Here is a 24,297-nt window from a genome sequence, read left to right as displayed (position 1 = left end):
TCATAGACTCTTTTCCTTCTTTAATTTACCAATTTTTATTTACTTGTAAATAAATAACAACGCAGCTCCATGAAACTAATTCTAACTTGGAAAATAACAAGACATCTTAAATGTAAATATGAGGAAATCTGCAGATGCTGGAATTTCAAGCAAAACACATAAAAGTTGCTGACGAAGGGTCTCGGCCCGAAACATCGATTGTACCTCTTCCTAGAGATGCTGCCTGGCCTGCTGCGTTCACCATCAACTTTTATGTGTTTTGCAGGATATCTTAATTCAGCTTTTTTAAATCAAGATGAGGTTGAATAGTAAATATCAACTGGATTTTGAACTGAAAAACAAAACTTCATTGATAAAGGTAACACACATAAAATGTTAGAGGAATTCAGTGCATCAGGCAGCATCTATGGAAATTAATAAACAGTCGACATTTTGGGCCAAGACCCTTCTTCAGGACTGAAAAAGAAGAGTGAATACAAAGGTGGGGGAAGGGCAACAGAGATAGCTGGAATGTGATAGGTGAAGCCAAGTGGGTTGGAAAGATAAAGGGTTGGAGAAGGAGGAAACTGATAGGAGAGGAGAGTAAACCATAGAAGAAAGGGAAGGACGAGGGGACCCAGCGGGAGGTGATTTGCGGGTGAGAAGAGTGCAAAACAGGAGAAGAGGGGAGGGGGGAGGGACACTTTTTTTTAAACTGGAAGGACAAATTGATATCCGTGCCATCGGGTTGGAGGGAGATCAGTGGGTAGGGATAAATGGACAGGAGAATCATGGAGGGAACAATTCCTGTGGAAAGTGGGGGGGGGGAATGGGGTGGTGGCGATGATAAAGACACGGTTAGTAGTGAGATGGCAGAAGGCTCATGGGGTGGTAGGCAAGGACATGAGGAACTCTATCACTTAAAGTGGTGGGAAGATGGGGTGAGCGCAGATGTTCGGGAAATACAGGAGATGTAGGTGGGGGCAGCATCAATAGTGGAGGCAGGGAAACCTGTTCTTTGAAGAAAGAGGACATCTCTGATGTCTTGGAAAGGAAAGCTGCACCCTGGGAATAGACAATGAAGAGGTGAAGGAACTGATAAAGGGAATAGCACTTTTACATGAGATAAGGTGGGAAGGTAACCATGGGGATCGGTAGGTTGACAGTTTGTCTCCAGAGATGGAGACAGAGAGAGATCGAGAAAGTGGAGGGAGATGTCAGAAATGGGACTCTATCACTGTTAAGGTAGCGGGAAGATGAACTCTATCACTGTTAGGGTGGAAGGAAGATGTATGGTTACAAGAAAATGTTTGTGAACCCTTTGCAATGACCTGGTTTTCTACATTAATTTCTCATAAAATGTGGTCTGATCTTCATCTAAGTCAAAATAACAGATAAACACAATCTGCCTAAACTAATAACACACAAATAATTGTACTTTTCATGTCCTTGTTGAACACAATATTTAATCATTCACAGCCCCAACTGGAAAAAGTATGTGAACCCTTATATTTAATAACTGCTAGAACCTCCTTTTGCAGCAATAACCTCCAAACGTTTCTTGTAGCTGCTGATCAGACTTGCACAATGGCAAGGAGGAATCTTAGACCATTCCTCCATACAAATTGTTTCAGTTCATCAATACTGGGATACCTTGCATAAACAGCCCTCTTCAGGTCACGTCACAGCATCTCAATTAGGTTAAAGTTCTGCACTCTGACTTGGCTATTCCAAAACACAAAGATTTTTCTTTTTAAACAATTCAGTTGTTGACTTACCCTTGTGTTTCTGATAGATAGATAGATATACTTTATTAATCCCAAGGGAAATTTGGTTTCGTTGTTGCATCATCCAACTTCTATTAAGTTTCAGGTGATGGACCACTACCCTAACATTCTCCTGCGTAAAATGCCTTGACACAATTTTGAATTCATTGTTCCCTCAGCAATTGCAAACCGTCCAGGCCCTGAGGCAGCAAAGCAGCCCGAAACCACGATGCTCCTTCCACCATGCTTCACTGTTGGGATGAGGTTTTAAGACCATAAGACCATAAAACATAGGAGTAGAATTAGGCCATTCAACCCATCAAGTCTGCTCTGCCATTCCATCATGGCTGATCCCAGACCCCACTCAACCCCATACACCTGCCTTCTCGCCATACCCTTTGATCCCCTGACTGATCAGGAAATTATCAACTTCCACCTTAAATATACCCATGGACTTGGTCTCTACCACAGTCTGCAGCAGAGCATTCTACAGATTTACTACTCTCTGGCTAAAAAAAATTCCTTCTGTTCTAAAAGGTCGCCGCTCAATTTTGAGGTTGTGCCCTCTAGTTCTGGATACCCCCACCATAGGAAACATCCTCTCTACATCTACCCTATCTAGTCCTTTCAACATTCGGTAGGTTTCAATGAGATCCCCATGCATTCTTCTGGAATGCAAATTCCAGTGAGTACAGGTCCAAAGTTGGTAAACACTCCTCATACGTTAACCCCTTCATTACCAGAATGATCCTCGTGAACCTCCACTGGCCTCTCTCCAATGACAGCACATCCTTTCTGAGATATGGGGCCCAAAACTGTTGACAATATTCCAACTGCAGCCTGACTAGTGTCTTATAAGTGCTCAGCATTGTCTCCTTGCTTTTATATTCCAGTCCCCTTGAAATAAATGCCAACACTGTATTTGCCTTCTTTACCACAGACTCAACCTGTGAATAAACCTTCTGGGAGTCTAGCACGAGGACTCCTAAATCCCTCTGCACCTCTGATGTTTGAACCTTCTCCCCATTTACATAATAGTCCACACTATTGTTCCTTTTACCAAAATGCATTACCAAAATACATTTCCCAACACTGTATTCCATCTGCCACTTCTTATTCATTCTTACAATTTGTCTAAGTCCTGCTGCTACTGCATTGCTTCCTCGGCACTACCTAGCCCTCCACCTATCTTCATATCATCTGCAAACTTTGCACAAAGCCATCAATTCCATTATCTAAATCTCTGACAAACAATATGAAAAATAGTGGTTTCAATACTGACCCTTAAGGAACACCACTAGTCACTGGCAGCAAAGCAGAAAAAGCCTCCTTTATTCCCACTTCTTGCCTCCTGCCTGTCAGCCATTCCTCTATCCATGTCAGTATCTTTTCTGTAACACTATAGGATTTTATCTTGTTAGGCAGCCTCATGTGTGGCACCTTATTGATATTGGTGTTGGTGTGCAGTGTCGTTTTTCCTCCAAACATTGAGGTGTGCATGTCTGCCAAGAAGTTCAACTTTTGTCTCATCTGTTCACAGAACATTTCCAAGAGCATTGTGGAACATCCAGGTGGTCTTTTGCAAACTTGAGACATGCAGCAATGATTTTTGTTTTGGAAAGCAGTGGTTTCCTCGGTGGTGTCCTTCCATGAACACCACTCTTGTTCAGTGTTTTTCTTACAGTGGACACCTGAACAGAGACTTCAGCAAGTTCTAGAGATTTCTGCAGGTCTTTTGCTGTTACCTTTGGGTTCTTTTTCACCTCCTTCAGCATTTCACATTGTGCTCTTGGTGTGACCTTTGTAGGATGACCACTCCTAGGGAGAGTAGCAACAGTACTGAGTTTCCTCCACTTGTAGACAATTTTTCTTTCTATGATGAACACTGATGTTTTTAGAAATGCTTTTGTCACCTTTTCCAGCTTCACGCATCTCTACAATTCTTTTCTAAGGTCCTCAGAAAGTTGTTTTGATTGAGGCATGGTGCACCTAAATAGATCTTTCTTGAGAAGAGCAGGCTCGGTCAGTAACCTGACTTTGTGCGTCTTTTTTTTATGGGCCAGGGCACTTCTACAATCCACATCTCCAATCCCATCTCATTGACTGGAACACCTGACTCCACATAGCTTTTGTAAAAGGCATTACCCTAGAGGTACACACTGTTTTTGAACCTAGACTGTGTTTTTTTAAATGGTGTACTCAGTATTGACAAGAAGTACAATTGTTTGTGTGTTATTAGTTTAGGTAGATTGTGTTTATCTATTATTGTGACTTAAATGAAGATCAGACCACATTTTATGAGTAATTAATGCAGAAACCAGGTAATTACAAAGGGTTCACAAACTTTGTCTTGCAACTGTAACGATAGGTAGTGTTATTGGTAAACTGGCTAGAAAAGTATTAAGGAAAAATAAACATTGGAAATATTTCATTCAAATTATAGTTAAATAGATAGATAGATAGACATACTTTATTGATCCCGAGGGAAATTGGGTTTCATTACAGCTGCACCAAGAGAATAAATATAGCAATACAAAAACCACAAACAATTAAAATACATTTCATGCTTTTCTTTAAATATACACTTTTAAAGCAACATAGTAAATGCACAACTTGGTTCAATTTTATTCATGTGAATGTTTAGAGCATCTGGGCACGTAATCAGAAATGATGAAAGCTAGAAATGTTACTCATAAAAATTGTGGGACAACAAACAATCTCATGGAAGCATGCAGCAAGTCATATGATCAGTTGGGTTCAAGAAATTTGCTATCATTCTTCCTATTTGCTGTAAATAAAATGTCTAATGCTGATCACTGGCCAACTGACAAAGCTTTGAGTGATGGGTGCTATAGTAATTGTGAAATATCTACACTCTGAGCCTTTCCTACTTTTCTAAGGAACTGTGTTATTAAACTTCTGAATGTCCTTGAATTTTCTTATCTTGGGATCCCCTGTTTTGCATTAGTTTCTTAATTGAAATGCATTACTTTGAAGTTCCTGGCTTCCCTTTTCCTTTCCGATCCTAAAGAAGGGTCTTGGCCCAAAACATCAACTTAATTCCTTTCTATAGATCCTTCCTGACCTGTTGAATTCCTGCAATGTGTTACTCTACATCTATTTAAAGAGTAGTTAGAATTCTGTCAAAAACTTCCTATCAGCATACAACTTAAACGAAAGCTCTGTGTCATTTGATTAGCACAGCAGTAAAACAATTACTAATGTCAGCATGTTCTAATTAACTAAGTATTTATTTTAAATGCCAATCTGTTGTGAATCTTTCTTTGGTAAAGTTATATATTTCAATTAGCTGAAACAGTATGCTAAATTGGAGTTTTCTTATTAAATTTGCATGCACAATGATATTCAATCCATCCTCATTGCCAATTCACATTTTACTGAGCTCTCAGAATGACTGTGAATTACCTCTATTGCATTTTTAATTAAGTAACTATTCACTGTCTCAGGACAGCCAGTTGGAAACTAATTATGTTGTACAAAATTTGAACAAAGGGCTCTTTACGGAACAATTATTAGTCACACTGATTCTTCCGCAGTTATTGAAAGAAAACTGAAGCCTGCAAAAAGTGACAATAACTAAATTGTACCTGCATGCATTCCTTCATGCATGGACACACAAGAGATTGTGCATGCTGGAAGATGGGGCTAAAACTGCTAGAGAAACTCAGTTAGTGAAACAGCATATGGTAGAATCAAAGGTATGGTCAATCTCTCCAATGGATGAGGGCCATGGTCCTGGTGTGCATTGATGTGAGTAGGCAGAATAACAATTCTGCACAGACTAGATGGGCTGAAGGGACTGCTTCTGTACTGTAGTCCTCTGTGACTTTGATTCAAATCAGCCCCAAGTTGAGTTCTTTCAACAGTTTGTGGTTTACTCCTTCACTCATGGCAGTCACTTGACTTTCTAAGACACCGTCACAGCAATCTCAAATCTCAGATTTCATTCAAGACATTACTTCAAAATAACTTCCACCAATATTATTTTAGCAGTAGAAAGGGTGAGCAGTTTCAAGTTCCATATATGAAGAACTACCTTGGGCCGAATATTTTGATGCAATCACAAAGAATGAACTCCAGAAGCAATATTTCATTAGGAGTTTGAGGAGCTTTGGTATGTCACCAAAGATTCTAGCAAATTTCTACATGGAGAGGAGAGCAATCTAACTGGATGTATGAGGAGGAGGGGGTAATGCACAGCATCGGAAAAAGCTGCAGAGGATTACAAACACAGTCAACTCCATCACGGGCACTAAGCCTCCCCAGCAAAAGGCCTCAAAAACACAACATCCATCATTAACAACACTCATCACCCTGGGAGTGCTCTTCTTATTAGCACCAACAGCGATGAGGTTGTGGAGTTTGGGGCCACATAATCAATGTTTTGGGAACAACTTCTTCCCTCTGCCATCAGATTTCGGAATAGACAATGAATGCATGTACACTCCCGTTCTATTTTTTAAACTTTTTGAATAGTTTCAATAGTTCTACTTAATATCAGTGAAATGTACACAATATACATCCTGAAAACAGAAGAGTGCCCCAAAGAATGAGACAGTTAAAATGTTAGAACCCCAAATCCCCCACTCCCCACTCCCACACACAAGTAGCAAATCCCCCACTCCCACACACAAGCAGCAAATCCCCCACTCCCCACTCCCACACACAAGCAGCAAATCCCCCACTCCCCACTCCCACACACAAGCAGCAAATCCCCCACTCCCCACTCCCACACACAAGTAGCAAATCCCCCACTCCCACGCACAAGCAGCAAAGCCCCCACTCCCCACTCCCACACACAAGCAAATCCCCCACTCCCACGCACAAGCAGCAGCAAAGCAACGACCCTCCCCCAGCCCATCCACTTCCGCAAAAAAAAGCATCAGCACCCCCCACCCACCAAGACTGCAAAGCAAGGTCCTTAATAATGACCAGGATCAGCAAAACAAAATTTAATTGTCCACCCAACAATTCAGCACGCTACAGCCTCTCTCTCCTTAATAAATGGAAAATAAGCTGTCCCCTTTCACAGCAAGAGAGACATAACAAGTCACTGATTTATGGTGTTTTGCTTTCTTTTTGCACAAATCTAATTTATGTATATATAAATTAGTCAAAATTTCTGTTACTGTGAATAGCTAAAAGATTACCTGATTTCCAAAAGGCATAAAGTTAAAGATGACACATTTCTTTAATACTTTAAGCAAGTTGACTTTTTAACTTTTTTTTATTTGAGGGGCGGGTGAGGTCTGGGCCTGACGTCCCGTTCACCCAGGGAAAGTGAACGTGCAATACATCGCCTCTCCTTTCCTGGTGTAGTGATTGCCGCGTGGTCACTGTCTAGCCTGCTAGGCAGGAGGCCACTGCAAATGGCCTCTCCTATATTACTGCGTCCGTAGCAATACCTTCTCACTGGTGCCCGCCGTTTCCACTGAGCTTGCTACGTCATGGCGCGACCGAGTGTCTGGCAGTATAACTGGATGGGTAGGCTGGGCTCGCAGGCCTTGGTTGGCAGCCAGCCTAACAGAAGGACAACTCTGAATCCAGACCCGGGCAGGTGGGGCTCGTTAGCCTTGTCAGGCCATCTACCCAGGAGAAGGACACTCCAACGTAACTCCTACGACCCGAGGACCTCGCTGTCACCGTCCCAGCTTGCTAAGCTATGGCAGATGAACCCCGGGTGCAAAGGGTGGGGCCAGTACCATGCACACTGCACTCCACCTAAAATACCATTGCGCAGGCTGAAGGACACGCCCACATCTACGACCATCCTCCCCGACCATTCATCAAGCCCTGCAGCGAAGGGAAAGGGTTGAAAACAGCAGGAGGAAGATGACACTGGAAGCTGCAGTTCTGATCCTGCAGGCAGGCGGTTCAGGGGTATGGGCCGTCTGATATTGACCCCGGAGATGACGATATCATGCAGCAGCACCCTAAACGACCAAGCAGCCTTCTCTAGGGATAGCACTGCTTGCTCCACATGGAGGGGGGCCTAGAAAAGGTGGCCTAACCAAAGCTCGTTTCCATTCCCCCCCCCCCCCCGTTGACTACCCGCTGTCAACGGGCATCCTCGAATGCAGTCCAACAACAAAAAAGAAAAGGTGCACACCTGCCTCACAAGGAGTGCAAGGACTAAAGCTCACATGCTGGAACATCAGAACCATGCTCGGTACAGCACACAGTGGTCGCGCAATCTTCAAGAACATGGCGCCAGCTACACCCTCTACTGGTCAGGCAAGAGAGAGACTGAGAGATGCCTTTCTGGCGTTGGCTTTATGGTCAGGAACTTAATTACCTCCAAACTTGAAAAATTGCCAACAGGTCACTCCGACCGCATCATCTCCATGCGCCTCCCACTTCGAATCAAGCAGCATGCCACATTCTTCAGCGTGTACACCCCCACTCTTCAAGCGGATCCTGCAGAAAAGGACAAGTTTTACACTGATCTGCACAACCTCGTACGGAACGCCCCTGCAGACGACAAGGTCTTCATCCTTGGCGACTTCAATGGCAGAGTAGGCCAAGATTCAGAAGCCTGGAAAGGAGTGCTTGGCAAACATGGTTTTGGAAACTGCAACAACGGGCACCTTCTGTTAGAGTTTTGCACGGAGCAGCAGCTCACCATTACTAACACCATCTTCCAGCAGAAAGGTTGTCTGAAGACAACCTGGATGCATCCTTGGTCCAAGCAATGGCATCTCATAGACTACATCCTGGTGTGCCAGAGAGACCTTCGGGACATCTTACTCAACCGAGTGATGCCCAGCGCAGAGTGTCATATGGACCATCGTCTTTTCCGCTGCAAACTCAGTCTCCATTTCCAACCCAAGCCAAAGAGAGGAGGCGCTCCAAGGAAGAAGTTTCAGGTTGGCAACCTCCAGTCAGCTGAAGTGAAAGCTTACTTTCAGATGAATCTTGTTGAGGCTTCAGGATCCCAGTTTCCCTACAGACTCCTCTCCAGAAGTGCTTTGGGAAAACCTAAAAACCACCATCCTGCAAATCTCTGAAGAAGTCCTAGGGTTTTCCACAAAGAAGAACAAGGACTGGTTCGGAAAACAACCAGGAGATCCAAGAATTGCTGGCGAGAAAGAGATCCGCCCACCAGACACACCTTGCTCAGCCGCCTTGTCCTGATAAGAAAGCAGCCTTCCGCCTTGTATGCAGCAACCTCCAGTGCAAGTTTCGAGAGATTCAGAACGTGTGGTGGACCAGCCTCGCAAAGAGAACTCAGCTTTGCGCAGACTCCGGTGACTACAGAGGGTTTTATGAAGCCCTGAGAGCGGTGTACGGCCTTCGCAACAGGTCCAGAGCCCCTTGCGCAGTGCAGATGGTCAGGCGCTCTTCACAGACAAGGCATCCATCCTGAACCGGTGGTCGGAACATTTCCAGACTTTCTTCATCGCCAACCGCATGGTCCAAGACTCAGCAATTCATCGCATCCCACAACAGCCAGAGAAACCAGAACTGGACAAGATTCCAACCCTAGGAGAGACAGTCAAGGCCATAGAGCAGCTGAAAAGTGGCAAGGCAGCGGGAGTTGATGGAATCCCACCTGAGATTTGGAAGCATGCAGGCCCAGCGTTACACACCAAACTCCATGAGTTCTTTGTCTGCTGCTGGGAACAAGGTAAGCTACCATAGGACCTCCGTGATGCAGTCATCATCGCCCTGTATAAGAACAAGGGGGAAAAGTCCGACTGCTCCAACTACCGGGGGATAACTCTGCTCTCTATCACAGGAAAAATCCTCACAAGAGTACTCCTGAACAGATTGGTACCCAGCATTGCAGAAGAACGCCTCCCAGAGAGCCAGTGTGGCTTCAGAGCCAACAGGAGCACCACCAACATGGCATTTGTTCTCAGGCAGCTCCAAGAGAAATGTAGGGAACACAGCAAGGGATTGTATGTGATGTTTGTCAACCTTATCAAAGCGTTCGACACTGTGAGCAGGGAAGGTCTGTGGCAAATCATGGAACGACTGGGATGCCCTCCAAAGTTCCTCAGCGTGGTCATCCAGCTACATGAAGATCAGCATGGCCAAGTCAGACACAACAACGACCTCTCAGAATCCTTCCCAATAGGCAACGGAGTAAAGCACGGCTGCGTCCTCATGCCGACTCTCTTCACCATCTTCTTCAGCATGATGCTCGAAAGGGCCACAGAAGACCTTGATGACGAGGATGGTATCTACATCTGATATTGCACCGGTGGTACCATCTCCTCAGATGCCAAGATCAACAAAGAGATTGACAACAGACCGGCAAAGGCAAACAGCGCATTCAGCAGGCTGTACAAAAGAGTCTGAAACAACAAGCATTTGAAGAAAGGCACAAAGATCAGCTTGTACAGAGTCGCTGTACTGACCACCCTCCACCCTCCTGTACGGTTCCGAGTCGTGGGTCACCTACCATCACCACCTATGACTCCTTGAGTGTTTCCACCAACGCTGCCTCTGCACCATCCTCAACATCCACTGGAGTGACTTTGTCACCAACATCGAAGTCTTCGAACAGGCGGAGGTCACCAGCATTGAGGCCATGCTGTTGAAGACGCAGCTGCGCTGGGCAGGGCACGTCTCCAGGATGGAGGATCATCACCTGCCCAAGATTGTGCTGTATGGCGAACTCTCCACTGGCCACCATGACAGAGGGGCACCAAAGAAGAGGTACAAGGACTCTCTGAGGAAATCCCTTGGTGCCTGTCACATTGACCATCGCCAGTGGTCTAATCTTGCCTCCGATCGCAAGGCCTGGCGACACACCATTCACCAGTCTGTCTCCTCCTTCGAGAACACACGCAGGGCTGGCATAGAGGACAAAAGGCGAAGGAGGAAGAACCGTGACGCAGCAGCACCAAACCCAGAACAGAATTTTCCTTGCAGCTGCTGTTGCCAGACCTGCCTGTCCCGTATTGGCCTCGTCAGCCACCAGCGAGCCTACAGCAGATGTGGGCAGCCCCCTTCCTAAATCTTCGTCCACGAAGCCAAGCCTTTACTTTTTTTATTTCCATCTTTTACAGTTTCAAAATAACAAAAAAGGAAAAGGGCCCGAAGCAAAAGCTTTAGTACTTAGTACTTAAAAGTTTAGTACTTAGTAACACCCCCTTTGGCAAGTGTCACAGCTTGCAAACATTTTCTGTAGCCAGCTATCTTTCAATCCTTGTTTGGGGGATTTTCACCCATTCTTCCTTGCAAAAGGCTTCTAGTTCTGTGAGATTCTTGGGGCGTCTTGCATGCACTGCTCTTTTGAGGTCTATCCACAGATTCTCCATGATGTTTAGGTCGGCGGACTGTGAGGGCCATGGCAAAACCTTCAGCTGGCACCTCTTGAGGTAGTCCATTGTGGATTTTGAGGTGTGTTTAGGATCATTATTCTGTTGTAGAAGCCATCCTCTTTACATCTTCAGCTTTTTTTTTACAGGTGGTGTTATGTTTGCTTCCAGAATTTGCTGGTATTTAATTGAATTCATTCTTCCCTCTACCAGCTGCCAGATGAGGTGGTAAATGCGGGTTCTTTTTTAACATTTAAAAATAAATTGGACAGATACATGGATGGGAGGTGCATGGAGGGATATGGTCCGTGTGCAGGTCAGTGGGACCAGGCAGAAAATGGTTCGGCACAGCCAAGAAGGGCCAAAAGGCCTGTTTCTGTGCTGTAGTTTCTATGGTTCTACGTTCCCTGTGCCACTGGCTACAACACAAGCCCAAAGCATGGTCGATCCACCCCTGTGCTTAACAGTTGGAGAGGTGTTCTTTTCATGAAATTCTGCACCCTTTTTTCTCCAAACATACCTTTGCTCATTGCAACCAAAAAGTTCTATTTTAACTTCATCAGTCCACAGGACTTGTTTCCAAAATGCGTCAGATTTGTTTAGATGTTCCTTTGTAAACTTCTGACGCTGAATTTTGAGGTGAGGACGCAGGAAAGGTTTTCTTCTGATGACTCTTTCATGAAGGTCATACTTGTGCAGGTGTCGCTGCACTGTAGAACAGTGCACCATCACTCCAGAGTCTGCTAAATCTTCCTGAAGGTCTTTTGCAGTCAAACGGGGGTTTTGATTTGCCTTTCTAGCAATCCTATGAGCAGTTCTCTTGGAAAGTTTTCTTGGTCTTCCAGACCTCAACTTGAGTTCCACCATTCCTGTTAACTGCCACTTCTTAATTACATTACGAACTGAGGAAACGGTTACCTGAAAACACTTTGCTATCTTCTTATAGTCTTCTTCTGCTTTGTGGGCATCATTTATTTTAATTTTCAGAGTGCTGGCCAGCTGTTTAGAGGAGCCCATGGCTGCTGATTGTTGGGACAAGGTTTAAGGAGTCAGGGTATTTATAAAGCTTTGGAATTTGCATCACCTGGCCTTTCCTAACGATGACTGTGAACAAGCCATTGACCTAACAAGCTAATTAAGCTCTGAGACCTTGGTAAAAGTTATCTGAGAGCTCAAATCTCTTGGGGTGCTCAAACCTTTGCATGGTGCTCCTTTCCTTTTTTCCCCCAGTCTAAAATTGTACAAAACAAAAATAATACACTAATCTTGTTTAAAATGTTGAAAAGAATGTTTCATTTTTAACTTTATGACTTTTGGAGATTAGTTCATCTTCTACTCATTTAACTATTCACTGTAACAGAAGTTTTGACCCGGGTGCCCAAACTTCTGCATGCCACTGTATCTTTTATATATATATATATATATATATATATATTTTTTTTTAAAATTACAGTTTATAACATTTTGTATTGCACAGTACTGCTGCTGCAACAATAAACTTCACAACACGTCAGTGATATTAATCCTAATTCTGATTCTGAACTATTGATATTGAACTTTAAAACCAAGTGAAAAATAGAACAGTTTCTTTCCAAAGACTTGCTTCTTATCTTATCACAAAGGGTAGAAAACAAAACTTAAATAGAATCCTAAACAAATGTTTTAGCACCATCATGAACCAAATCATCAATCAAAGAAATGCTTACATATGCAATCCTAACTTAAGCCCATACAACCATAAGACATAGGAGCAGAATTAGGCCATTTTGCCCACCCATTGAGTCTGCTTCACCATTCCATCACAACTGATTTATTTACCTTCTCAACCTCATTCTCCTGCCTCCTCCCTAAAACCTCTGATACCCTGACCTCTGATACCCTGACTAATCAAGAACCTACGAACCTCCACTTTAAATATACCCAATGAATTCCATGTTTACATAATTTCACATTGTTATTAGAGTGGCATAGTTAGTACAATGCTTTACAGTGCCAGCGACCGGGGTTCAATTCCCATGCTGCCTGTAAGGAGTGCATACGTTCTATCTTTAACTGTGTGGGCTTCCTTGGGATGCTCTGGCTTCCTCCCACATTCCTAAAACTTACCGGTTGGCAGGTCAATTGCTCATTGTAAATTGTCTTGAGATTAGACTAGGATTAAATCGGGGAAATGCCAGGAGACATGGCTCGAAGGGCCAATCCCACACTGTATCTCAATAAATAAATAAAATGCAGCTTCTACATCAGACATTCTCAAATGAATTCTCTACGAATTCCTTCATGCAGAAGATGGCTCCATTATACCCAATACCTTCTACTTCCTAAAGAAAACTGGACCCATGTGCGCAGCAATATTTTAGTATGAATATGAAATGTTTTACCATTTCCAGTCTAGTTTTCATTACATTTTTATTTAAAATACACTCTTACAAATGACAAGATTTATTGATTCCACAAAATGTCACTGGAAAGCCATAAAATACACTTTGTTGTTGGGTTCAGAGGTAAAGAAATACTTGAATATTCAATAATTTATTTTCTAAATTAAAAATATTCTTTGTATTTCACAGATAGAACTTTGATCTGCACTCTTCAAAATGCTATTTATAAGACTGAGACAATGCAATCATTATTTTAATAAAATATAATTGTAAGATTCTCAATATGTAAATCTTATTTCCTGCCACCCCGGCCCTCATTGAGATACTGTTCAGACTTCGTAAATAGAATTCCCTGCTCCAACAGAAAGGTTCTGCATAATTCCCATTGTACTTTCAATTCCCAACAGTTCTCCAAGAATTTTATAGAAACAATAGGGTTGGGTTATCCCAGTGGACTGATGTAAGTGAGTAGAGTAATGTAGGGTAAGAATCACTATGGTAGGAGTTGGGTGTGCCACAAATACTTCTTCACAAAGAAATCAAATGAAGCGCTCAACGGCAATGGTGCATCAGCTAAACAGATCATTGATACTGCAGCAAATGGTCAATCAGCGGCATCACAGGTTGCGAGAGGAACACTAGTTTCATGGAAACACTGAGACAAGACCTGACACAAACTCGAGAGCTGGTCAAAAGGACTTAGTGTTGGCTCCTCGATGGAGATTGCCATTCAAAAAGCTGTAGTTAGAATTGTTAGAGAACGTGGACTATCCATTGTTGCTGGAATACTGCAATGATTGAACTAGGCTGTTTTCATTTGTCTATACAAAGTGAGACAGTTGGAGTCACAAGACAGTGGTGTCATTAGTTGTATTGTAGTAAGTGGTGGGCTGGGCCATGAGTCGATATTACCAATAGATGCAATGTAGATTGGAGGTAAAACATTCAATTCAGTACAATTATCAGTTTAATCAGGAAGCTTCCGACCTGCCAGTTTCTATCATCTTCCATGTGGGCTCTCTGCAAAGTGGCTGAAATTTGCTCCGGAATATTAAAGGAGAAACAGAAACTGAAACGTATGCTATTCAATCTTCCCCCTGTGACTTTTCTGCTTTCAAACTCACATTACGTTAATGTACCGTGGCAGGATGGTAGAGTGTTCTTATCTTTTAATTGAGAGTTATTTTTCACGTCCTTTGAAAAGATGTAATTCCATAAGACATTGGAGCAGAATTAGGCCATTTGGCTGATCAAGTCTGCTCTGCTAATCCATCATGGCTCATTTATTATCCTCTCAACTCCATTCTCCTGCCTTCTCCCCATAATTAAAATTAAAGACTGAAATTCAATATTAATTTAAACCTCACAAGATCAATGTCTTTTAGTTGTTCACAGGAATACAAAAATAAGAGGTGGAATAAGGAGTGCAGCCACTTAAAAAGAAACAACATACCAGTGACCAATATTCCAAACAAGTCCAGGATCTAGAGATAGTAATTTATGTGAAAAGTTGTATTGAAGTTTTGCTGCCAAAGGACCTCAGGCAAGTTACCCTTGGCAGCAGAATTCTATTACAACTGTTATGCCTGGGAAGGGTGTGAGGGAGGAAGGCTGAGTGGTTGAGGAGAGGAGCAGTGATTGCTTTATCTGTAGTGGGTTGGTAGAGAGGATCACACTGGAGTTAGGGGAGTTGAGAAAGCTGGGGTAGACTGGAGGGAGGAACAGGTCGGAATTGGTTGAAGGAGGCATGAGCTTGGTGATCAGACTGGTAATGATCTAAGAAGAAAGAAATGGGGACAAACTAGTCAAGGGATGGTTTGGCAAAGATCAAGACTTTTGAGGAAATGACAGTGAGGTGATGGATTGGAGATAACACAAAGAAATGGTGCATGTTTCAAACTTCAAAAGGACTTAGATTAGGAGAATAGGCAAGAAAGTGGCAAATGAAATACAATGTTGGAAAATGCATGGTCACGCACTTTAGTAGTAGAAATAAATGTGCAGACTATTTTCTAAATGGGGAGAAAATCTGAGATGCAAAGGGACTTGGGAGTCCTTCTGCAGAACACCATAAAGGTTAACTTGCAGGTTGAGTCGGTGGTGAGGAAGGCAAATGCCATGTTAGCATTCATTTCAAGAGGTCTAGAATACAAGAGCAAGGATGTAATGCTGAGGCTTTATAAGGCACTGGTGGGGCCTCACCTCCAGTATCGTGAACAGTTTTGGGCCCCTCATCTTAGAAAAGATGCTGACATTGAAGGGGGTCCAGAGAAGGTTCACAAGGATGATTCCAGAAATGAAAGGGTTATCATACGAGGAATGTTTGATGGCTCTGGATCTATACTCGCTGGAATTTAGGATGGGGGGGATCTCATTGAAACCTTTTGAATGTTGAAAGGCCTAGACAGAGTAGATGTGGAAAGGATATTTCCCATTGTGGGAGAGTCTAGGACACGAGGGAACAGCCTCAAGGTAGATGGGCGCCCTTTCAAAACAGAGATGCGGAGAAATTTCTTTAGTCGAAGGCTGGTGAATTTGTGATATTTGTTGCCACATGCAGCTGTGGAGGCCAGGTCGTTGGGTATATTTAAGGCAGAGATTGAGAGGTTCTTGACTGGACATGGCATCAAAGGTTATAGGGAGAAGGCCGGGAACTGGGGTTGAGGAGGAGAAAAAAGAAATGATCAGCTATGATTGAATGGCAGAGCAGACTCGATGAGCCAGATGGCCTAATTCAGCTCCTATGTCTTATGGTCTTATGACTGCAAGGGGATCATTTAAAATATGGCCATCTTTAGTTAACGCCATATCAGGGCTCAAAATTCTAAGTAGTACCAGTATCGAGGCTCTCGCTCTCCACCATTTGCAGGTCAAAAAGGATATGCATAAAAGAATTTTGCACAGGCAATGTTAAAATGCTCAATGACCAAACATCGATGTCACTGCACATGAAATACCTGGAGCTTGTGGAGTAAGTTTTCAGCAGTGCAGATTGGGCACAATAAGTAGTTGATGTACAGGGAGGCAATGGTTTTACAATGAAATCTATCCATGTAGCACACAAGAATAAATTACACCAGGACATTCCTAGGCATAGGTTTATTTATTGCTTGAATATTTTGAGTGAGTGTACGGGAATTGCAAGGCATCTGACCACAAGTCCCTTCAAAGGGCTGTGAAGACTGCTGAGAGGATCATTAGGATCTCGCTTCCACCCATCAGAGATACTTAACAGGAGATATGCATATGCATGGCCTTTAGCATTGTTAATGTTCCCTCCAATCTGTCCAACAATCTCTTTAGCCCCCTACCATCAGGTAGGAGTTACTGTAGCATTAAGACAAAGGCTGTTATGAAGGCAAACATCTTCCTCCCCCGGACCATGAGACTACTAAGCTCCTTGCCACCACCCAGGTCTCATCACATATGAAGCGCCAGTAGAATTACAGTGTTTATTTTTTAACTTGCATTGTTAATGCACCTTATTATTTGTTAATATTACCTCATGCGTTGTGCACCTTGGTGGTATACATGTGGACAGTTGATTGATAATAAACAAAACTTGAACTGAACCAAAATTCTCCTTTGCAAAGTAGGTCACAGTCTGGCTGGTTCTAAACACCGGTTTCCCGACCTACTTTGCAAAGGAGATCTTGGTCATTAAAAAATAACTCCATTCAATCTAGGACAATTTGTAATAACTTATTCCACTTCATGTTTTCTTGTACAAATGTACAAATACCAAGCAGGAGCAAAATTAACGAGTAACAAATCAGAGTTCCAAACTAACTTACCCTAAATGCTGGATGATAGTTTATTCTGTTTATTTTAATTCTGTCTCATGAACAACAAAACTCAACACTTCATTCAAAGGTGGATAATTTCATTGCCACACAACAGATTCTGCAGATGCTTAAAATGGTAGAGGAACTCAGCAGGAGTTGATCTTCCAGTAAGATGGTGGTGGCTCAGATGCAACGGCCTCTCAGGGTGCAACAGAAGGCCTGATTGTTTGTCCTTTATTTCATTTTCACCATCGCAAGGCACTACTGATTGTCAAGAACAACGAGTAGCGCAGGTCTGTCCCACCAGTGAGTTGCTCGATAGCGACGGAGCTGTACATGTTGTGCACCGTGTTACACCCTGCTTCAGCCGCTCACAGAAGGTGGTGGTGTGCACAGTGTGATCCAAAAGACAGTTCACAACGTTTTTATTGTGATCTCAAGACCCTGCTGGACGTTGGTAATGTAGACTATTGTGAGTCTGATTCACTGGTTCATTGGCAAGACGGATGGCGGGGGAGCTGTGTGGGTCAGGCCTCATTCATGCGGCCACCGCGTTAGGAAACACTGGAGCTGGAGCTGGAATCTGTGCTGGGTTGGAGACTGGCCCCTCCCATCGGTGCTGCCCTCCAATGTTCGCTTGGCGGGAGGCAAGCTGGATTGTCTTTGTCTACGGATGCATTTGTGTGATATGAAGAACAACTGTGGGCTTGTTCTCGCAGAAACGAGGCTCCAGAACAACAAACATGCACCATCAAACCATCAATCTACAAGCCGTGAGACTCAGAAACTTGGACTATATTATCTTTGTAACCGTACGTGTTTCTGTTATCAAATTAATGTGCTATATATGCTGTGTGTGACCGTTGGTTCTGTGTTTTGCAGCTTGGCTTCAGAGGAATGCCATTTAATTTGGTTGTATTCAAATGTATGGTGAAACAACAATTAAACTTCAGCTTGCACTTGAATCTGATGGAGGGTATCAGCCCAAAACAATGACCTGAAATCTCTCCACTGATGCTGTTTGAGCTGCTAATTTTATTGCTTCCTAGTGGCATTGATTTTCAGCTGACTGGCAAGCCACCCAAGTATGCCAATTGCACTGGACATCAAAGATTTTGCTTCCTGAATACTTTTGGGTATATCTTATGGATTTTGGGCTGCTGATCATGAAAATCACCTTAACTTCTCTAACATGCACCATTTTTTAAAATTGCCTATATTTGTTATTTCAATCTACAATTTAAGTCAATTAAAATGTTGCCCACAGTGTAAGCTGAAAAGTTTTCTATCTTGTCCAGGCACGCCTGGGCATGCTTAGGTAGGGAAGGACAGGTTTTAGAAAGGCTATATAATAAACACGTGCACACCGTTCTGTGCATCGCGTTTACATGTATATTGGTTTGCGATCATGTTGATGTGCATGCTCTACGTGCACAGCATACTGTGTGTACTCATTATAATAAAGTAACTGTATTTTCAGAAGTATTTGTGATAGCAAAATGTTTCATCAATGTTGCAGCAGCCGTGATACTTTGTTACATTTGTGACGAGTATACACTTAAATCTCAAAGACAGAGATTAAGAAAGCCTACAAGTTCTACTTTGGGTGTAAAATTGATGACTAAGAGAAAGCCTGGGCTCCTCACATTTGTTGTACAACATGTGCTATTGATCTTAGAGCTTGGTTCAAAGGTACTCAGGAGTCAATGCTATTCGTTGTCCTTTTGATACAGTGAGAGAAGGATCATGTGATAGACTGCTACTTCTGCCTGATCAGTGTGTCTGGTTTCTCTGCTAAAAATAAATCCATTGAATACCCCAATCTCCCTTTAGCCATGAGACCTGAGCCCCATGACGATAGTCTTCCAGTACCAATGCCACCAGAAACATGGAGTCTAGAGAAGGCAGATGAAGATGCCACGATGCACGAGCCAGGAATGGAAAACAACAGTGATATAGATACAGATTTTGAACCCTTTATGTCGAGTGAGCCGCATCTGATTACTCAATCTGAGTTAAATGACCTGGTCAGAAACTTGGGTTTGCCAAAGGTAAAAGCAGAATTACTGGGTTCAGGACTGCAAGGATGAAATCTGCTGTCACTGGGCACAAAAATTTTTGAGAAGGATTTTGATATTTGAGACACGTTTTTCAGAAATAACTGATGGCAAGATGAAGGAAGGCGTTTTTATTGGTTCTCTAATCAAACAGATCATCAATGTCGGGCAATTCAAAGAACTTCTAGTGCGACCAGAGAAAATTGCATGCAAAGCATTCAAGGGTATTGTTGAAAATTTTCTTGGCAACAATACAGAGCACCAAGCCACATGCAGCTGGTTGATGACATGCTTCAAGCACACAAAACCATGCATGTCACTAAACATTCTTTGTCTGCATTCCCATTTAGACTTCTTCCCTGCAAATCTTGGCGCTGTCAGTGATGAGCATGGTGAAAGGTTTCACCAGGACATTGCTGTCATGGAGAAATAATATCTGGGAAACTGGAGCCCATCAATGCTGGCTTTTTATTGTTGGACACTTAAGTGAGAAGCCTCAGACACTGAGTACAAATGAAAGGCTTCAACAAAACATTTTTTACTTAATTGAACGTCAGCATTGTTATGCAAGTAAACGCATCATATTCAATAAATGTTGATTTCTCGTTTCTCCAGATTCCTGTGTAATACAAGTAGGCTGAAATTATATTTGTGTTCAGATTCAAGTGTTCTATCATAAACAAAACAATTCTGAGGACGCAACACTTTCGAAAAAAAATTGCTGTCCATTGTTGTCCACTCTTACCCAGGAGGCTGGCATCCATGGAGAGGAATAAAGAGTCGACATTTTGAGTTGAGATCCTTGCTAGATTCTGGTAAAGGGCCTCAGCCTCAAATGTCAACTTTTTATTCCTCTCCATAGATGTTGCCTGACCTGCTGAGCTTGCCCTGCATTTTGTCTGTGTTACTTACGTTACTTCAGAGTTTTACTTCTATCAGACTCAGGTGGAAAAAAATCAAATTTACCATTGATGACATCTTTTGATGAAAAATAAATTGCAAAAGACAACGAACAACCCAAGTGGCAGCACACACACAAAGTGCTGGAGGAACTCAGCAGGCCAGGCAGCGTCTGTGCAGATGAACAAATAGTCAATGTTTCCGGCCAAGACCCTTCTTCAAGACTGGAAAAGAAGGGTGAAGGTACCAGTATAAGAAGGTGGGGGAAGAGGAAGGAGGCTAGCTAGAAGGTGATAGGTGAATCTAGGTGGGTGGGAAAGGTCCATGGCTGGAGAAGGAGGCATGAGGAGGCCATAGACTGACATGTTGAAGCAGGAATGGGAATCAAAATTGAAGTGTTTTAAAATTCAAATTCAAATGGGGACAAGGTTTAGAAAGGAAGAGCTATATCATGTTTTACCGATCAAATGAGGATGCTACAATCAAGGTTAATATTTTACATCGAGTTATTCATCCTTTAATGCATGAGTGAAACAAGCAATATGTGTTTCTACTATGGGACTATAGATTCTGTGAACATTTTGTAATCTGTTTTATCACTGGAATTGCAGACAGGCATCATCAATCTTTTAAAGAACAGTCCAACAGACACACAGATTTAGCTTATCTCTGTGCAGAGAAGCAGAACTGTTCAATGATTGTATTACCTTAAGGGTTTCACTGACTGATGCTGCCCCTCCTGGGAAAATCTTCTCAATTTTCACCATGGGTTGAACTTTAGACTCAATGCCACCCGAAATGCTGATTCCTAAAATTAAAATTCAAAGCAAAAAACCTGTCTTAAATCACAAATGTTGCATTCATGAAAATGAGCAAAACTGCATAATGCTCTACTTTTTTTAAAATGGGCCAACTCGATCACAAACAAATGTGAACTGTTATAACCTAGTTTTATTCTCTAAAGTCCCAACCAGAACTTTTCCAGAGAAATGGAAAGACAAACAAAAGTTTTCCAAGGCTCAAAAACTAAACGTGAAATAAAGTTATTCTGTCAACATTCTAAAAGGGCGTTTCCCCAGTCTGGTATGTCAAGAGTAATCAGATTACAGAGCAGGAGATCTATGACTGAACTGAAATGAAATTTCTTCACTCAGAGGGTGGTGAAATAATGGAACAGATAACCAGGCAAAGTTGTAAAAAACATTTTTAAAGGAGTTAGTTATAATTCTAGATGCAAAAGGCACCAAGGACTGTAGGGCAGGCTGTCTTTTGGATCACAGGAGCTACACCAAAATTCTTTAACAGTGCATGAGGGGATTGGCCATACTTGATGATGTTCGGTCATACCTTCTTTTAAAGATATCTAATGAGGTTGTGCTTTTAACTTCCTTGAAAGAAATAGTTCATGGAGCTGAGATACTGCTACTTGTTACACATCTCAGAATTCATTTGGTAAATAATTAAATCTTCTAATAATTTATGAAATATGTTAACTACTCAAAGTACAATGCATTGCAGTACAGAAATTGGTAGAACTACTATTGGGTTTTAGACCTCCAAGAGGAACATGACTTTGGAGGCCTGCATGTCTCAATGACCCAGAGAGATACACTGGCCGGAGTTAGGGCTTTATGCTTTGGCTCTTGGCAGGGTCACCCATGCCAAACAGGTCAAAGAGTAGAGACCAGACTAAGAGTGGTCCACTGGTCCTCCAGGTTCAGGGGTTCAGCTCAAACTGTTACAGAAACAGCAATGAAGCATCCTTCTACATCTGAGTGTGACAGTATTCCTGAGTCTCCACCCGGGAATGCATGGCTGACAGCAGTGAAAAGCCAGAGGAAGCTACTGACATGAAGAAGGAAGTGCTGAACATTACCAGAAATGGAGGACCTTCATTGCTGCCCTAAATGCCAACAGCGTAATGGGCAGTTAGTAGTTTTTAGAACTAGCTGTATCACAGACAAGTGCTTTCACAAAGGAAGGATTAGGATGATCATTGCCTCTCTGTCAAAACTTAATCTATTAATTTACAGTTTAGTACGTTTAAGTATCATGGAGCAAAGGAACCTGTCGCAGTTCAGTCTTGTCCTTTATATTTAGCCAAGGTCAAAGATTATTGCCAGATATGGTATTTGTCAAACAGGAGCTGAAAGTTAAGTGGAAATATTGGGTAAAGACAAAAATAATCACTGGGCAAAAATGGACAGCTGTTCAAGTTGGTGCTTACTTTTGTCAGAAAACTCCCTTTAATCGACAGGAATGAGACCAGTGGGCTTCAGAGCAGCCAGAAATGAGCCTATATCATGTGGCTTAAAAGGCTAAATTCTCAGAATTTATTCCTGACTGAAATTTCTTTATGATAACGTTTGGTGCGTTAAATTTGGATCTTACATCAGGAAAAACAAATAAAATTGTGTGGTGCATGTCGATGGATTTGGGTGTACGATATTAGTGAGCCAGGTACACTGTGTACTGAGTGCAATGCAAGTGTATGCATACATTAGGTGCCACTGAATTCTGCCCTGCACTGCACAACTGATTGTAAAGGTATGTTCGAAGCGTGTACAATGGGGTACATCAGTGCATGCGGAATGACAACTTGTCAAGTATGCACAGTGGAAACATTATTAAAAAAATACAAAACATGGGAGAAAATAAACAAAGAATTATTTTATCAGTTTTTGGATGATGCAAGGTGAAGTCCATACCTAATGATTGCTTCATCTTGGACACTTTGACTGTCACCAGCTCATATTCTTGTACTTTATTTTCGGCGCTTTTCCCGATTCTTGTTCTAATTCCATCATTCATGACTTTTCTTTCTTCTTGGCCATTTTCCAAGATTTCCTTAGTCTCTGCATAAATTGGCTTTTCCTTGAGCTCACCTTGACCACCTACAGTTGTGTTTACCCCATGTAAGGTTCTACTGGGCAATGCTTCTCCGAACACCTGATCTAAAACAGGTCTTGCTTTTTTAGATTTGTTCACCGCTGAATATAATGGCAAGTCATAACTTGTCTCAGTTTTCTCTTTTTCAACTTTGTTATGGTTTGGCCTTGCTGTTCTTCTTCCTGTTTTGCCATTGCTGGACTGTTTGTCCAACATTTCTGACTGGTTTACATTGGCATCTTGCTTTGCAGCAGATGGTAATTCTGCAGACCTGTTAGAATCTGTCAGCAACCAGTTCGACCTTACTGGACTGTGGGAAGCACTTTTAAATGAAGTACTATCTATGTCATGATTATCTACATGTACATCTTTCAAAGACTTGAATGGTTTAGCATGATTCGCTTGAAGTGAATGTGAAATCTTTAACCTCTCGATTTCCTCCATCATCATCCTTTCCTTTTCATAATCCTTAAGTGGTTTCAGTTGGAAGCCCCCTCTATAATCTGTAGAGGGGAGAAAAAATTCAGATAAATAAGTTTTAAACAGAACAACCAATGAGAAACCGAAATACCATAAAATTTGATGAATATGGGACAGTAGATGGCTACTGCTCAACCATTGCTCAGCAAGGAAATGGATGGATTGGGTTGGGAATGGGAATGGGAAGGAATTGATTTATTTTATAGAGGTTTTCTGTACTCCAAGGATACCCTGTAAAATGTCTGGCACTATTTTGATCTGGGTTAATTTTTAGATATCCAAGGGCAGCTACTTAAAGCAAGTTTATGCCCACTGTATATAGTAATGGGCCCCATTATATCACTTAAGAACCCACCTGAGAAACTAGGCATCGCTGAGGAGCAGGCATTGGACCTGTACTATTGAGATATGACAGGTGTCTGAAAAAGACGTTATAATCAAAATAACATGTAATTTTGTTTTTTTAAACTCAAAGGGGAACAAAAAAAATCAGGGGTAGTGCCGCATAGGGTTTCAGTATCAGAACTGTCAAAAGCAGCCTAAATTTTTAGAACTGTGCAGAAGTTTTCAATTGAGCAGCTGACATTACTGATGTATTTATACGTTGACACCACAGATTGGACATTAATTAACCAGAAATCAAAGCCACACCTCACATGCTACTAACCTGGAATTGGTGTAATCAGGTGTCTCTTTGGTGTCAATCTATAGTTGCCCTGCCTAAGCACCGGAGATCTCCCTGTAAGAAATATTTTATTGACAATAAATTA

General features: G+C 42.3%; 1 protein-coding gene across 1 annotated transcript in view; it reads right to left on the bottom strand.

Annotated features, from left to right (window-relative positions):
• The window catches only part of pdzd7a (PDZ domain containing 7a), a 116,314-nt gene that overhangs the window by 26,684 nt on the left and 65,333 nt on the right, over window positions 1-24,297 (bottom strand). The window contains exons 13-15 of the mRNA XM_072239683.1: window positions 24,195-24,266; window positions 22,867-23,550; window positions 20,866-20,966 (exon numbers count right to left, since the gene is read on the bottom strand). Of these exons, the coding sequence (XP_072095784.1) occupies window positions 20,866-20,966; window positions 22,867-23,550; window positions 24,195-24,266 (857 nt within the window). The remainder of the gene's footprint in view (window positions 1-20,865; window positions 20,967-22,866; window positions 23,551-24,194; window positions 24,267-24,297) is intronic.

Source organism: Mobula birostris, chromosome 21 (assembly GCF_030028105.1).
Source record: "Mobula birostris isolate sMobBir1 chromosome 21, sMobBir1.hap1, whole genome shotgun sequence".
In the NCBI taxonomy this organism is placed as follows: Eukaryota; Metazoa; Chordata; class Chondrichthyes; order Myliobatiformes; family Myliobatidae; genus Mobula; species Mobula birostris.
The sequence above is the reverse complement of the archived record's forward strand: the minus strand, read 5'-3'. Positions and strand labels throughout refer to the sequence as shown.